This window comes from Ranitomeya imitator, chromosome 6 (assembly GCF_032444005.1).
Source record: "Ranitomeya imitator isolate aRanImi1 chromosome 6, aRanImi1.pri, whole genome shotgun sequence".
Lineage (NCBI taxonomy): Eukaryota > Metazoa > Chordata > Amphibia > Anura > Dendrobatidae > Ranitomeya > Ranitomeya imitator.
The window spans coordinates 413,206,550-413,221,083 of record NC_091287.1 but is presented as its reverse complement, the minus strand read 5'-3'; the positions used below and the strand labels follow the sequence as shown (position 1 = coordinate 413,221,083).

At 42.8% G+C, this 14,534-nt stretch overlaps 1 protein-coding gene across 1 annotated transcript in view; it reads left to right on the top strand.

Annotated features, from left to right (window-relative positions):
• The window catches only part of B4GALT6 (beta-1,4-galactosyltransferase 6), a 134,494-nt gene that overhangs the window by 84,626 nt on the left and 35,334 nt on the right, over window positions 1-14,534 (top strand). Inside the window, exons 3-4 of the mRNA XM_069731245.1 lie at window positions 1,554-1,667; window positions 9,481-9,602. Coding sequence (XP_069587346.1) covers window positions 1,554-1,667; window positions 9,481-9,602 — 236 coding nt within the window. The remainder of the gene's footprint in view (window positions 1-1,553; window positions 1,668-9,480; window positions 9,603-14,534) is intronic.

Below are 14,534 nucleotides of genomic sequence, written 5' to 3'. Positions count from 1 at the left end.
TGTGTATTAGAGCAGAGGTTAGTCGAAAGTCCTTTGCAGAGTGCAGTGGTCGGTTAGGCCGATAGACCGAAATGAGGGCGGAGATGTAAGGGGGTGCCGCACTGTGGAGAGCTTTGTGGGTGAGAGCAAGTACTTTGAATTGTATCCTGTAATGAATGGGCAGCCAGTGTAACAACTTGCGAAGAGCGGACGTGTCCAAGTAATGATTAGCCAGATGGACGACCCTGGCTGCTGCATTAAGGATGGACTGGGGAGGGGAAAGTCGAGTGAGGGGGGAGGCCAATTAATAGAGAATTGCAGTAGTCCAGGCGGGAGTGGATTAGGGTGACAGTGAGGGTTTTTGTTTCCATGGTGAGAAAAGGGCGGATTCTAGAGAGGTTCTTTAGGTCTAAGTGGCAAGAGACTGTATATTATTGAGATGGGTTTGATGTCTGATCCTTTGTCATGTTTTTAAGTTCAGTAAGTCTCTTGGCCATTGTTCCCATTCAGCAGTGGCAATGCAGCCTCTGATTTATAGTGCATCTTGGCCTGTAGTATAGTAATCTTGGTCAGGCAAAGTGTCTGTGAGATATATAGATGAAGCTACCGTACTTAAAGGGAATCTGTCAGCAAAAAAATGGTGATGCACTCATGGCGTGGCCCAGCAGTTCTGTGAACCTTCCAGCATGCTTGTTTTCCACTTACCTCTGCCGTCCTCTTCCATGATTGATAGCACTGACACTGTGTGAGAGCCGCTGGACTCATTCACGGTCTGTGTACAGTGTGCGCGCACCTGCAATGACACTGTGGCTGCTTTCACACATCAGGTTTTTGCTGTCAGGCTCAATCCGGCGAATTTTTGAAAAAAACTGATCCATCGCAAATTGTGAAAAACTGATGCGACGGATCCAAATTTTTTAGCCGTATTCGACTAGCTGATCTGGCCAATTGGATTCTGGGGAAGAGAGAGCATTATAGCAAGTGACGGACACAAAAAAACGTTACTATGTCCATTTTCTCTGGCCACCTGAAAACGAATGTTTGACAGATCCGGCAAACAGATGAAACGTGAGGCAATCCGTCGCTAATACAAGTCTCTGAGAAAAAAACGGATCCTGCGGCAACTTTTGCCGGTTCCGTTTTTTTCATAATTTGCCGGATTGTGCCTGACTGCAAAAAACTGGTGTGTAGTGAGAAATAACCAGTACAGTGGTCCAGTAGCAGTTTTACTGAGCGTGCATGTGCGCTTAATTAAAGGGCAGTAAACCACTGTGACACACTTTAGGACAGTCTTCAGGGCAAATCGGTCAGGCATACTGAATCATCAGAGGGTCCTGACAAAACAGTCAGGTTCAGACGACTTTTCTCTTACATATTCGGGTGCCTTCAGTGTGGGAATATCTTGAAGTCCATCACAATCTGTCCTAGGTTTTATATGTCAGGCTGCTCACTATAACTCCTCTGTATATATTACGTTACTTCATTTTTACAGACACTGGGACTTTTTCATTGTTTGTTACAATTATTCAGCAGTTTTCAGGTTTGGATCTGTTTTGTTTTTATTTCCTGCGCAGATTATCCAGATGGGACAAACTCTACAGACTTCACTGCACAGTCAACCATGTACCTGCCAGAAAACTTTACGATCTCTCCGCACCTCCCGTGCCCTGAGAAGCTGCCTTTTATGCGTATGTATTGCAATGCTAATGTTTGGCTTTGTGCATTTGAGCTATACAAATTGCAAAATAATTATTTTTCAAAGACTTAAAAGGAAACCTCTGAGACCAGTCTTCTTTCCTCAACCACTGCTTTCGTGGTAGCCATCATTATCCCTTTTTCGATGAGATATTTTGTGTAATGCTAATATTGAGGTTATTATATAAGTGCGCTTATAGTGCCTTCCATAGACTGAGGCAGGACTAGTCCCATGAGGCTGTGTCCTCCCCCCCGTGGACTAGTCCTGCCTCTGATCTTCTTGGAACTCCGAGCGAACCGGGTTGTGCCAATGATTATTGTAGCCAGCAAAGCTCTGTTGAGCAGCGCACCAAACTATGAAAAGAGAAAAGCCCCTCTAAGGTTCCCCATTATTTATTTTCTACAAGAAAAGAGAAGAATCCAAGTCCCCACAAAGATGATTTTTCAGCATGGTATGAGCTTTGTGTCCCAGTGTAATTCTAGGCCTGATCTGGCTGAAATATTGAACTTCTTATGTCCATCTGTAGAAGTCATTAAACGTCCTTCTGCCCTGAGTCTGCGGAAAATGCAGAATATTTTATAAGATTAGCACAGACAATGCAACGAGTGAGGAGAGCTGCATGAAGCAGTCTGCCCAGAGACCAGACAAACTAGCTGCTACTACAGCGGACAGTATTCTGCCCATCCCTGTCCTAATCTTGGGCGAGAATGACTCAATATCACCGGAATCTGGATCCGGGATTTGTGTTATTTGGTTTAAGTCCTTCTGGTCTTAAAGGAGCATTAAGTGGTAAATATGAGTAGTTATCGAAGTAAAGCCTCTCCATAGAGCTGCTAAGTACACATGGAAGCCTTGTCATTGTATGTGTTCCATCGGCAAGGCTGTAATTACTGCTTGTATTCTCCCCACTGATGTCACACCATGACATTATCCTGGGGCCTCTCATCTCTTCCTGCAGACGGCACAGATCACTTTTCTAAGTGCATTCTGCTAGGCCTGTAACCAAAGAAGAGTTTCTGCAGCAGGTGCAGGGTATTGTGGCTGCTGCCGAACCTAGGTATACAAGCACCGCTGACCTCCTTTATGAAAAGGGTGAAGGTGTTTCGTATCTAGTAGTAATGGACAGGAAGCTTCCCTTTCTCTCTAAAAAGAAATTCTGCAGCAGCTGGAGTAATATTATTTATTTATAAAGCACCATTAATTCCATGGTGCTGTACATGAGACTGGGTTACATCAAGATACAAATATCACTTACAGTAAACAAAACAAACAATGACAGACTGGAACAGAGGGAAGAGGACCCTGCCCTTGTGGGCTTACATTCTACAGGATTATGGGGAAGGAGACAGTAGGTCGGGGGTTGCAGTAGCTCCGATGGTGTTGAGGTGGGTTTTCAGGTTTCTTTTGAAGGATCCAAATGTGGTGGATAACCGGACGTGCTGGGGCACAGAATTCCAGAGGATGGAGGATAATCGGGAGAAGTCTTGGAGGCGATTGGGTGAGGAGCAAATAAGCGTGGAGGAAAGGAGGAGTTCTTGGGAGATTACGTGAGGGAAGATATTGAGAGATTAGTGTGGAAATATACGGAGGAGACAGGTTATGGATGGCTTTGTAGGTCAGTGTTAGTACCGTAATTTAAACTGGATGCACTGGGAAATTGGGAGCCAGTGAAGGGATTTGCGAAGAGGGGAAGCAGGAGTGTAGCGAGGAGAGAGATTAATTAGTCGGGCAGCAGAGTTAAGGATGGACTGGAGGGGTGCAAGAATGTTAGGCTGGAGTCACACTAGCGAGTTTTACGGACGTATGAGTGCAGAAAATACGTCCGTAAAACACGCCTAACAAACGTCCCAATTATTCTCTATGCCCCTGCTCCTATCTGCTGTATTTTACTGATCAGTATTATACGGCTTTCTACGGCCGTAGAAAATCGCAGCATGCTGCGTTTGTCACCGTATTGCGCAAAAAAAACGCCAATGAAAGTCTATGGAAGCCAGAAAAACCAAATTCAATTACCGGCTTTTGCTATCTCCTTCCTAAACCCGACATGATATTAGACATGGTTTACATACAGTAAACCATGTCATATCACCTTTTTTTTTGCATATTCTACACTACTAATGTTAGTAGTGTGTATATGCAAAATTTGGCCATTCTAGCTATTAAATTAAAGGGTTAAATGGCAGAAAAAATTGGCGTGGGCTCCCGCGCAATTTTCTCCGCCAGAGTAGTAAAGCCAGTGACTGAGGGCAGATATTAATAGCCTGGAGAGGGTCCACGGTTACTGGCCCCCCCCCCTGGCTAAAAAGACCTGCCCCCAGCCACCCCAGAAAATACACATCTGGAAGATGCGCCTATTCTGGCACTTGGCCACTCTCTTCCCATTCCCGTGTAGCGGTGGGATATGGGGTAATGAAGGGTTAATGCCACCTTGCTATTGTAAGGTGACATTAAGCCAAATTAATAATGGAGAGGCGTCAATTATGACACCTATCCATTATTAATCCAATACTAGTAAAGGGTTAAAAAAAACACACAACCACATTATTAAAAATTATTTTAATGAAATAAAAACAAAGGTTGTTGTAATATTTTATTCTACGCTCAATCCAATCACTGAAGACCCTCGATCTGTAACAAAAAAAACAATATACATACCTTCCGAAGATCTGTAAAGTCCCACGATGTAAATCCATCTGAACGGGTTAAAACCTTTGTTTTTATTTCATTAAAATAATTTTTAATAACGTGGCTGTGTTTTTTTTTAACCCTTTAACATTAGTAGTGTGGAATATGCAAAAAAAAGTGATATGAGATGGTTTACTGTATGTAAACCATGTCTCATATCATGTCGGGTTTTAGGAAGGAGATGGCAAAAGCCGGCAATTGAATTACCGGCTTTAAAGCTATCTCGCGCTGGATGAAGTAATAATATATATACATATATGTGTCTACTGATATAATATTATGTATGTGTGTATATATATATATATATATATATATATATATATATATATATATATATATATATATATATATACATATACATATACATATACATATACATATACATATACATATACATATACATATATATATATATATATATATATATATATATATATATATATATATATATATATATATATATTATGTATGTATATGTGTGTGTGTGTGTATATATATATATATATATATATATATATATATATCTGTGTGTATGTATAATATAATATATATCTCCCAGAGTAAAGAAAAGGAGCGCACTCACTGGTCATCCGGTGCAGGTAACTTTATTCAAACGCTGTGAGATACGTCTTCACGACCGGGGGTGCTGTACAAAGAGTGCGGCGAAGCTAGACAATGGCCGTTTCGCGCCTGGCTGGCGCTTCAACGGGTCAGTCAAGCGCCAGCCAGGCGCGAAACGGCCATCGTCTAGCTTCGCCGCACTCTTTGTACAGCACCCCCGGTCGTGAAGACGTATCTCACAGCGTTTGAATAAAGTTACCTGCACTGGATGACCAGTGAGTGCGCTCCTTTTCTTTACTCTGGGATTTACACGTGGAGTTTTTCCAGCGGAGCACAGCACCCAGGATCACATACCTTGGCCGACAGGACACAGGTGAGCGGTTCCCACTATATTGTTATAGGCGGTAGTGCTGTCTGGCTGTTCTCTTTACATGTGTGTGTGTGTATATATATATATACAGTGGGGCAAAAAAGTATTTAGTCAGTCAGCAATAGTGCAAGTTCCACCACTTAAAAAGATGAGAGGCGTCTATAATTTACATCATAGGTTGACCTCAACTATAAGAGACAAACTGAGAAAAAAAAATCCAGAAAATCACATTGTCTGTTTTTTTATCATTTTTTTTGCATTTTATGGTGGAAAATAAGTATTTGGTCAGAAACAAACAATCAAGATTTCTGGCTCTCACAGACCTGTAACTTCTTCTTTAAGAGTCTCCTCTTTCCTCCACTCATTACCTGTAGTAATGGCACCTGTTTAAACTTGTTTCAGTATAAAAAGACACCAGTGCATACCCTCAAACAGTCTGACTCCAAACTCCACTATGGTGAAGACCAAAGAGCTGTCAAAGGACACCAGAAACAAAATTGTAGCCCTGCACCAGGCTGGGAAGACTGAATCTGCAATAGCCAACCAGCTTGGAGTGAAGAAATCAACAGTGGGAGCAATAATTAGAAAATGGAAGACAAACAAGACCACTGATAATCTCCCTCGATCTGGGGCTCCACGCAAAATCCCACCCCGTGGGGTCAGAATGATCACAAGAACGGTGAGCCAAAATCCCAGAACCACGCGGGGGGACCTAGTGAATGAACTGCATCGAGCTGGGACCAATGTAACAAGGCCTACCATAAGTAACACACTACGCCACCATGGACTCAGCTCCTGCAGTGCCAGACGTGTCCCACTGCTTAAGACAGTACATGTCCGGGCCCGTCTGAAGTTTGCTAGAGAGCATTTGGATGATCCAGAGGAGTTTTGGGAGAATGTCCTATGGTCTGATGAAACCAAACTGGAACTGTTTGGTAGAAACACAACTTGTCGTGTTTGGAGGAAAAAGAATACTGAGTTGCATCCATCAAACACCATACCTACTGTAAAGCATGGTGGTGGAAACATCATGCTTTGGGGCTGTTTCTCTGCAAAGGGGCCAGCACGACTGATCCGGGTACATGAAAGAATGAATGGGGCCATGTATCGTGAGATTTTGAGAGCAAACCTCCTTCCATCAGCAAGGGCATTGAAGATGAAACGTGGCTGGGTCTTTCAACATGACAATGATCCAAAGCACACCGCCAGGGCAACGAAGGAGTGGCTTCGTAAGAAGCATTTCAAGGTCCTGGAGTGGCCTAGCCAGTCTCCAGATCTCAACCCTATAGAAAACCTTTGGAGGGAGTTGAAAGTCCGTGTTGCCAAGCGAAAAGCCAAAAACATCACTGCTCTAGAGGAGATCTGCATGGAGGAATGGGCCAACATACCAACAACAGTGTGTGGCAACCTTGTGAAGACTTACAGAAAACGTTTGACCTCTGTCATTGCCAACAAAGGATATATTACAAAGTATTGAGATGAAATTTTGTTTCTGACCAAATACTTATTTTCCACCATAATATGCAAATAAATTGTTAAAAAAACAGACAATGTGATTTTCTGGATTTTTTTTTCTCAGTTTGTCTCCCATAGTTGAGGTCTACCTATGATGTAAATTACAGACGCCTCTCATCTTTTTAAGTGGTGGAACTTGCACTATTGCTGACTGACTAAATACTTTTTTGCCCCACTGTATATATATATATATATTGTTTTTTACACATGGATCCCTTCTATAGCCGTATGTTGGTTTTGCAAGCCTGCGAGAAAAACACGCAGTACGGATGCCATACGGATTACATACGGAGGATGCCATGCGCAAAATACGCTGACACACCCTGCCTATGGAGGAGCTACGGACCACTATTTTGGGGACTTTTCAGCGTATTACGGCCGTAATATACGGACCGTATTGTCTTACGCGGAGTGTGACTCCAGCCTTAGAAGGTAGGCCACAGAGGAGGATGTTGCAGTAGTCGAGGCGGGAGATGATTGTCATGCATTTTGGTAGGTTGAGGAAAGGAGGGATTCTGGAAATATTTTTGAGCTGGAGGTGGCGAGAGCTTGGATGTGCGGTTTGAAGGACAGGTCAGAGTCAAGGGTTAATCCGAGGCAGTGGATTTTGAGGACAGGGGAAAGTGTGATTTCATTTATTTTGATAGATGGAGCTGGTAGGGAAGATGTGCGAGATAAGGAATATTGTAGACCCCTCCGAGTTGTGTGCTCTCATAGTGCTGGCCCCTGCTTCTGTGTGGTGACTGCTAGTATTTATGTATTTTACTCCTATAGTGCCACAGGTCTTTACATACATACATCATCGCTGTCCCCATTGGGGCTTACAATCTACATTCCCTATCAGTATGTCTTTGGAGTGTGGGGGGAAACCTGAGACCCCAGAGGAAACCCACGCAAACACGGGGAGAACATACAAACTCCTTGCAGATATTGTCCTCGGTGGGATTTGAACCCAGGAACCAGTGCTGCAAAGCAACAATGCTAACCACTGAGCCACCATGCTAGTATGGTTATATTATACTGTAGGATATGACTCATCCTTAGAACTGGAGATTTACAAGATTGCAAGAGCAGATTTATTTTATTTTTTTGTAAATGAAACCTTTTTAGAAAACGTCAGCCCTTCTCTGCAGCAGCTTTGTTCTCGACAGCTTTTTCGAATGCGTCATCCTAGAACCAGCTGAGCGTTTTCTCAGGCCCTTTGATATGCTGCTTGGTGAGCTGCTACTGAGGTTCCAGAAAAAACATTGAAATTAGTTTTAAAGTTGTTTAAAAACCTTTAAAATGTGAAAAAATGTCTATGTACTTAGCTATATTCAAGATACAAGCCCCATCTTCAGTTCCTGCAGGTATGCGGAAGTCTTTATCCCTGGTGGGGTGGCATATACTGTATATGTACTCGCAGCTCCATACTGACCCAACTTCTATTCCATGTTCAGGGTCTGGGATTCTTTCAGTAAGAAGCGGTTATTCTCATGTAAAAAAAATTTTCCACGGCAAAATATACTTCCTACTTCTTGATGCAATCAAACCTAGGTCATTGGGGTGGTCCCACCATCAACTATCATTTCATTGTATGGAGCAGAACACATTTGCTTGTCACATTGTGAGGACCCCCCACCCCAATCTAGTGAAGCATGCTGACCATTACTGACATGGAACTCCAGTTAGGGCCATACTAAATGAATACAATATGCACATCCACCTTCTAAGCTGAATACCGCGAGCACCCATGCTCAGCTAGTAACACTAAAATTACTTTATAAACCGTTCTTAAATGGGATGTTCCTTACAGGAGATGAGTATATATGGTTTTAACATCTCCTTTCCGTGTGTTTTTTATTTGGCTCTATTATATGAAGCCAGTGGTAGTCTATGGGACAGTGCACACATCCGTCCATATTTCCATGCTGCTTTCACATAAGTCAATAATCGTCCCCCTCCATCAAATTCCATATAATGTTCCTATCAAAGACAATGGAGCCTGGGAAAATAGTCACCAAAGTAATGGCGCAATACACCAGATTTAGAGAGGGCCAACAGCATTTCATGTAAGAGTTTGAGGCCAAAACTATAGATTAAAAGGGTTTTCAAGACTTTCATGTTAGTAACCTAATCTTGGGATCAGTACTCCATATCCGAACGATGGGGTGAGACCCTCAGACACCCAACCCCTACAGCACTGTACAGGGTATGGATGGTCCTGCACGCTCTCACATTTGAGAACCTGCAGTGCCATTTATGGGCACAGTGTACAGCGCTATGACCTCTTCAGTGCACCATGGGACCTTCATTAAACTGGTGAGTACTGGGAGTACGGTAATTGCATGTGCGATCTATTTCCATCATTGCTCCCTTTCCATATTGGAGGGATGTCCTTATTGAGCAGCGCCAGTCTTGAGGGTGGAGGTGTGAGTAAAATGCCCAGTTTCTATCCTCCGTTTGTGACAGCTGTCTTCTGAAGGATATAACGATAGCGAACTTCAGGGCCCTGTAACTTCCTTATTACAACACAAATAAAAGTTTATAATTAAATGACTAATTTTCATGCGTTGACTTGTAATGGCCTCACCCAAGGTGAGCTTACCAAGAGCACAATCCCACGCCATAAAATGAAGACGGGCAAAAACGTTGTGAAATCTCAGCTATTCATTGGAATTGTTCTTCACTGCAGGTGGCCCCACGGACATCAATATGAGTGAGATCACGTTAGAAGAAATTCACCAGCAATTCTCTGCCATGAATATTGGGCCAGGAGGGCACTGGAAACCTGCAGACTGCACCCCTCGCTGGAAGGTGAGATGACTGGGCAAGATGGCGGCTTTCTAGCTGATTGCTTATCACTCCCCAATATCGGCTCAGCGGCCACAAGAAATCATTCCAGTTGGCAGCTACACAAATGTCAGATCAGCAAATTACAGTGCGACGTGAGCGATTAATTATATGCTGTCAAATTGGCCACCTACACATGGGATATAAGTGGGAATCGCTTCACTTTGACAGCAGAGTGGAAAGACTGGCCGTGTGCATGGTCGCACGCCACTCATATCAGTGAATAGAAGAAACGTCTGCACATATAAAGCAGGGGTGACGCAGTAAGTTCGAATCAAGGGAAACTACAGGTAATTTTCTGTTCTGCGCAGAAGGCTTTTTTATAAACCTAGTCACACTTTCTAACGTCGGTCACAGATTACCGCCTGGTTCCTGGTTGATTGCCGTGGCCAGTACATTTGTTTTTCCCTTGCAAACAACTTCATAAATAACCCATTTACTTTTGCAATAACACATTTGCTGAAAATTCCGGTCCTATATACGAGAATCCATATAATGGCCCAACATGTGCGCAATGTAGAGTTTATAATCTGTGTCCTTATTCACTGTTAACACCGGGAATTCACAAGCCTCACATGTTCGTGGAGCTGTGTTAAGAAATCCTTTAGTTACTTACCGCCCCTCATTGTGATGTGCGCATTATTCTGTCCTGTTCCAGGGCTACAAGAATGTGGCTGCCTACTTCCAAAAGCAAGCCTGCACCTATTCACTGGCTCCATCCAGAGTTGGTACTCTGCCCCAGTGAGGTTAGACAAAAAATAATACAAAAAAAGGTTTGTTTTTTTCAAAAGGGTTTATTAGTAGATTCAAAAAACCCTTGTCCCATGTGCATTTTTTTTTTAACAACAAAGAGCAAACTAACGTTCTTCGCCCTCACCGGGTGTAACGCCGAGTCCCTGCTTCTCCTCCCGGCAAGGGCTGTGTGTGCAGATCTGACGGCGCTGTGGCCAGTAACTAAGCTCTGTGGTCTACTTGAGATGATAACATCAGCTGAGCTCACTGGTTTGGTTGCAATAATGTCGGCGCTGCAGACAATAACACTCACAGGAGCAGTGGCAGAGACTCCGCGCTGGACCTGAGGAGCGTGAGTAAAGCACAAATTGCAGTCAAGGGACAGAGGTTTCCTGACACTGGAAAACCCTTAATAAATTACACAAACCGGCGTTGCTGTGTTCATCCTGTATGATGGCTGTCATCATGACCAGTGTCACTGCCAGCACATGGCCATAATGTAAATGGTTTTTCGCACATGGCAAAGACTGGAGCAATTGTTGGACCAATGGTTTGCCATATCCACTTTGCCGTACCCCATTGTGTGCCTTATGTCCTATCACTCTACTACCTACTGTTAGATTGTGGTGTTGCTGTGTAACAGGCCCCCTCAAGAGATGGTACGAGCACCGCTCCTATGCTGTAATGGCATGGCAGCTCGAGGAAGCAGCATAGTTCTCGCATCTTACGGTTCTGGCTGATGGCGATGAGGGGTCCCGCACACAGATAATTAATAAAGAAGCCCCCATTGACAGCAGAGTTTTAGCAGCACGCTGGTTTCTTGTTTCCCCTTTTGCTGTTCTCATTAGATCTCTGTTGGTCGGACCCAGGTTTCCATTGAATCCACTAAAAGTGCTGAGGTCACAGTACCTGTTCTCCCATGGCCGCCTGAACAGTAGGGGACGGTTTCTTCAGCTTCACCACCATGTATTGGGCTGATGTAAATTCAGTAAAAAGGAGAATGAAAAAACATGTCCATCTCCTGGAGCGCAGACCCTCATGGCGGCATACCATTAGTCCTGCATCCGTCACTCGCCAGCTGCAGGCTCGATTCATAAGCAGAGGTGTAATTGCGTTCTGTAAAATGTGCTTCATAGCAAACATCATGATGAAAATGGTGATCATTATGTAGTTCGAAAAATGTTTCCAATGAATATACTAATTACAATGAGGCACTCAAGTTTTTACTGCACCTTATACTTAGTGACAGAAAGTATGCTGAGCTTATAGAAAATTTGTTAATATTCCTTTTGGCTCTTATGCAAGACTGCACAGGTGCACGGAGGAAAAGAATATGCTCCTCACCGCTGAAGCCTTCCCCCACGGCTCGGTGCATAATAAGGGACCGGGCCAGATAAGAGCTGCTCCCATCAGCCGTTACCATACAGTTATATACAGTTGAAACCCGGAGTTTACATACACTATATAAAGAGACATTTGCATGGTTTTTCTCAATATTTGACATGAAATCAGAAAAAGCCTTTCACATCTTGGGTAATTTAGGATTGCCATAATTATTATTTTCCAAATTACAGACTAATGAAAGAGAATGTTTTAAGGCATTTTTATTACTTACTGCAAAGTCAAAAGTTTACATACACTAAGATTACTATGCCTTTAAACAATGTAATAATAGAACAACACGGCACTCGTAGTAGTGTATAGAGTAGGTGCTCAAGTAGAGTATCCAGCCCAGGACTTCTTGCTGCATCCAGGCTACCCTACCAATATTGGAATTTATAGAGACAGGATTACCGTTTCTCCCTGCACCATATCTCTTATATTTGTTCTGATGAAGGTCCGGATGTGGATCGAAAACGTTCAACTTGCCTTTATGGATGCACATAAATAAACCTTTTGCATATGATAATTATTCATCTAGAGTGCCAAGTTTTTTCGGATTTGGATATGCTTTTAAACAGTTCTGGACTGCCTATATGATGATGCCATGTGTTTGTAAGCGCCATCATACCGCAGGGTTCTGTGTCCCAGAGATGAACGTGCTTTGGTCCAACATGTGTTTATCAACCCAAGGACAAAAGAAAAAGACCTTGTGAAGATGATGGCAGAAGTTGGTAAGATTGTGTCAATATCCAGAGAGAAACGAGTGTTGTATCAACATAGAATGAAAGGCCACTCTGCCAGGAAGAAGCCATTACTCCAAAAGAAACATAAAAAAGCCAGATTAATGTTTGCAAATGAACACAGGAACAAAGACCTTAATTTCTGGAGACGTCCTGTGGTCTGATTAAACTAAAATTTAACTTTTGGGGTATAATGACCATCATTAGGTTTGGAGGAAAAAGGGAGAAGCTGGGAAGCCTAAAAACACCATCCCAACTGTGAAACACAGGGGTGGCAGCATCATTTTGTGGGATTGTTTTGCTGCAGGAAGGACTCGTGCACTTCACAAAATAGATGGCATCATGAGAAAAGAAAATTTTGGCAGTACTGAAGCAACATCTCAAGACCTCAGCCAGGAAGTTAAAGCTTGGGCGGAAATGGGTCTTCCAAATGGACAATGACCCGAAGCATACTGCCAAAATGGTAACAAAGTGGCTTAAGGATAACAAAGTCAATGTTTTGGAGCGGCCATCACAAAGCCCTGATCTCAATCCTATTATGAGCAAAAGCTGAAAAGGCCGGTGCGAGCAAGGCAACCTACAGACCTGGATCAGTTACACCAGTTTTGTCAGAGGAATGGGCCCAAATTCCAACCAACTATTGTGAGAAGCTTGTGGAAGGATATCACAAACATTTGACCCAAGTCATTCAGTTTAAGGACAATGGTACCAAATACTAATGAAATGTACAGTATGTAAACCTTTGACTTTGCAGTAAGTAATAAAAATGCCTTAACACATTCTCTCTTTCATGATGCTGTCATTTGGCAAATATTAATAATTATGGTAATCCTAATTGACCTAAAACGGGAAAGGTTTATTCTGATATCAAGTCAGATATTGAGAAAAACATGCATATGTGCCTTTTTATTTAGTGTATGTAAAGTGTTAGTTTGAACTGTATATATAATAAGGACCAGGCCAGATGAGAGCTGCTCCCATCAGCCACTACCTTCTAAATAATTTGAATATCAACAAAGTTTATTTCAGTTCATCAATACAAAAAGTGAAACTCCTATATTATATAGAGTCATTACAAACAGTGATCTATTTCAAGAGTTTATTTCTGTTAATGTTGAAGATTATGGTTTACAGCCAATGAAAACCCAAAAGTCATTATGTCATTAAATTAGAATAATTAACAAAAAAACACTTGAAAATGCTTCCTAAGTGTTTAAAAGGGTCCCTTGGTCTTTCAGTAGCTCCACAATCACGGGGAAGACTGGTGACTTGGCAGATGTCCAGAAGGGAGTCATTGACACTCCACAAGGAGGGTAAGCCACAAAAGGTCATTGCTAAAGAAGCTGGCTGTTCACAGAGTGTTGTATCCAAGCATATTAATGGAAAGTTCAATGGAAGGAAAAAGTGTGATTAGAAAAAGGTGCACAAGCAACCGGGATAACCACAGCCTTGAAAGGATTATTAAGAAAAACCCATTTAAAAATTTGGGGGAGATTCACAAGGAGTGGACTGCTGCTGGAGTTATTGCTTCGAGAGCCACCACACACAGACCTATCCAGGACATGGACTACAAGTGTCATATTCCTTGAGTCGAGCCACTCATGACCAATAGACAATGCCAGAAGCTTCTTACCTGGGCCAAGGAGAAAAAGAACTGGACTGATACTCAGTGATCCAAGGTGTTGTTTTCAGATGAAAGTAAATTTTGAATTTCATTTGGAAATCAAGGTCATAGAGTCTGGAGGAAGAGTGGAGAGGCCACAATCCAAGGTGCCTGAGGTCTAGTGTGAAGTTTCCACAATCAGTGATGGTTTGGGGAGCCATGTCATCTGCTGGTGTAGGTCCGCTTTGTTTTATCAAGACCAAAGTCAGCGCAGCCATCTACCAGGAAATTTTAGAGCACTTCATGCCTCCCTCTGCCGACAAGCTTTTTGGAGATGGAAATTTCATTCTACAGCAGGACTTGCCACCTCTCCACACTGCCAAAAGTACCAATACCTGGTTTATAAACAACAGTATCACTGTGCTTGATTGGCCAGCA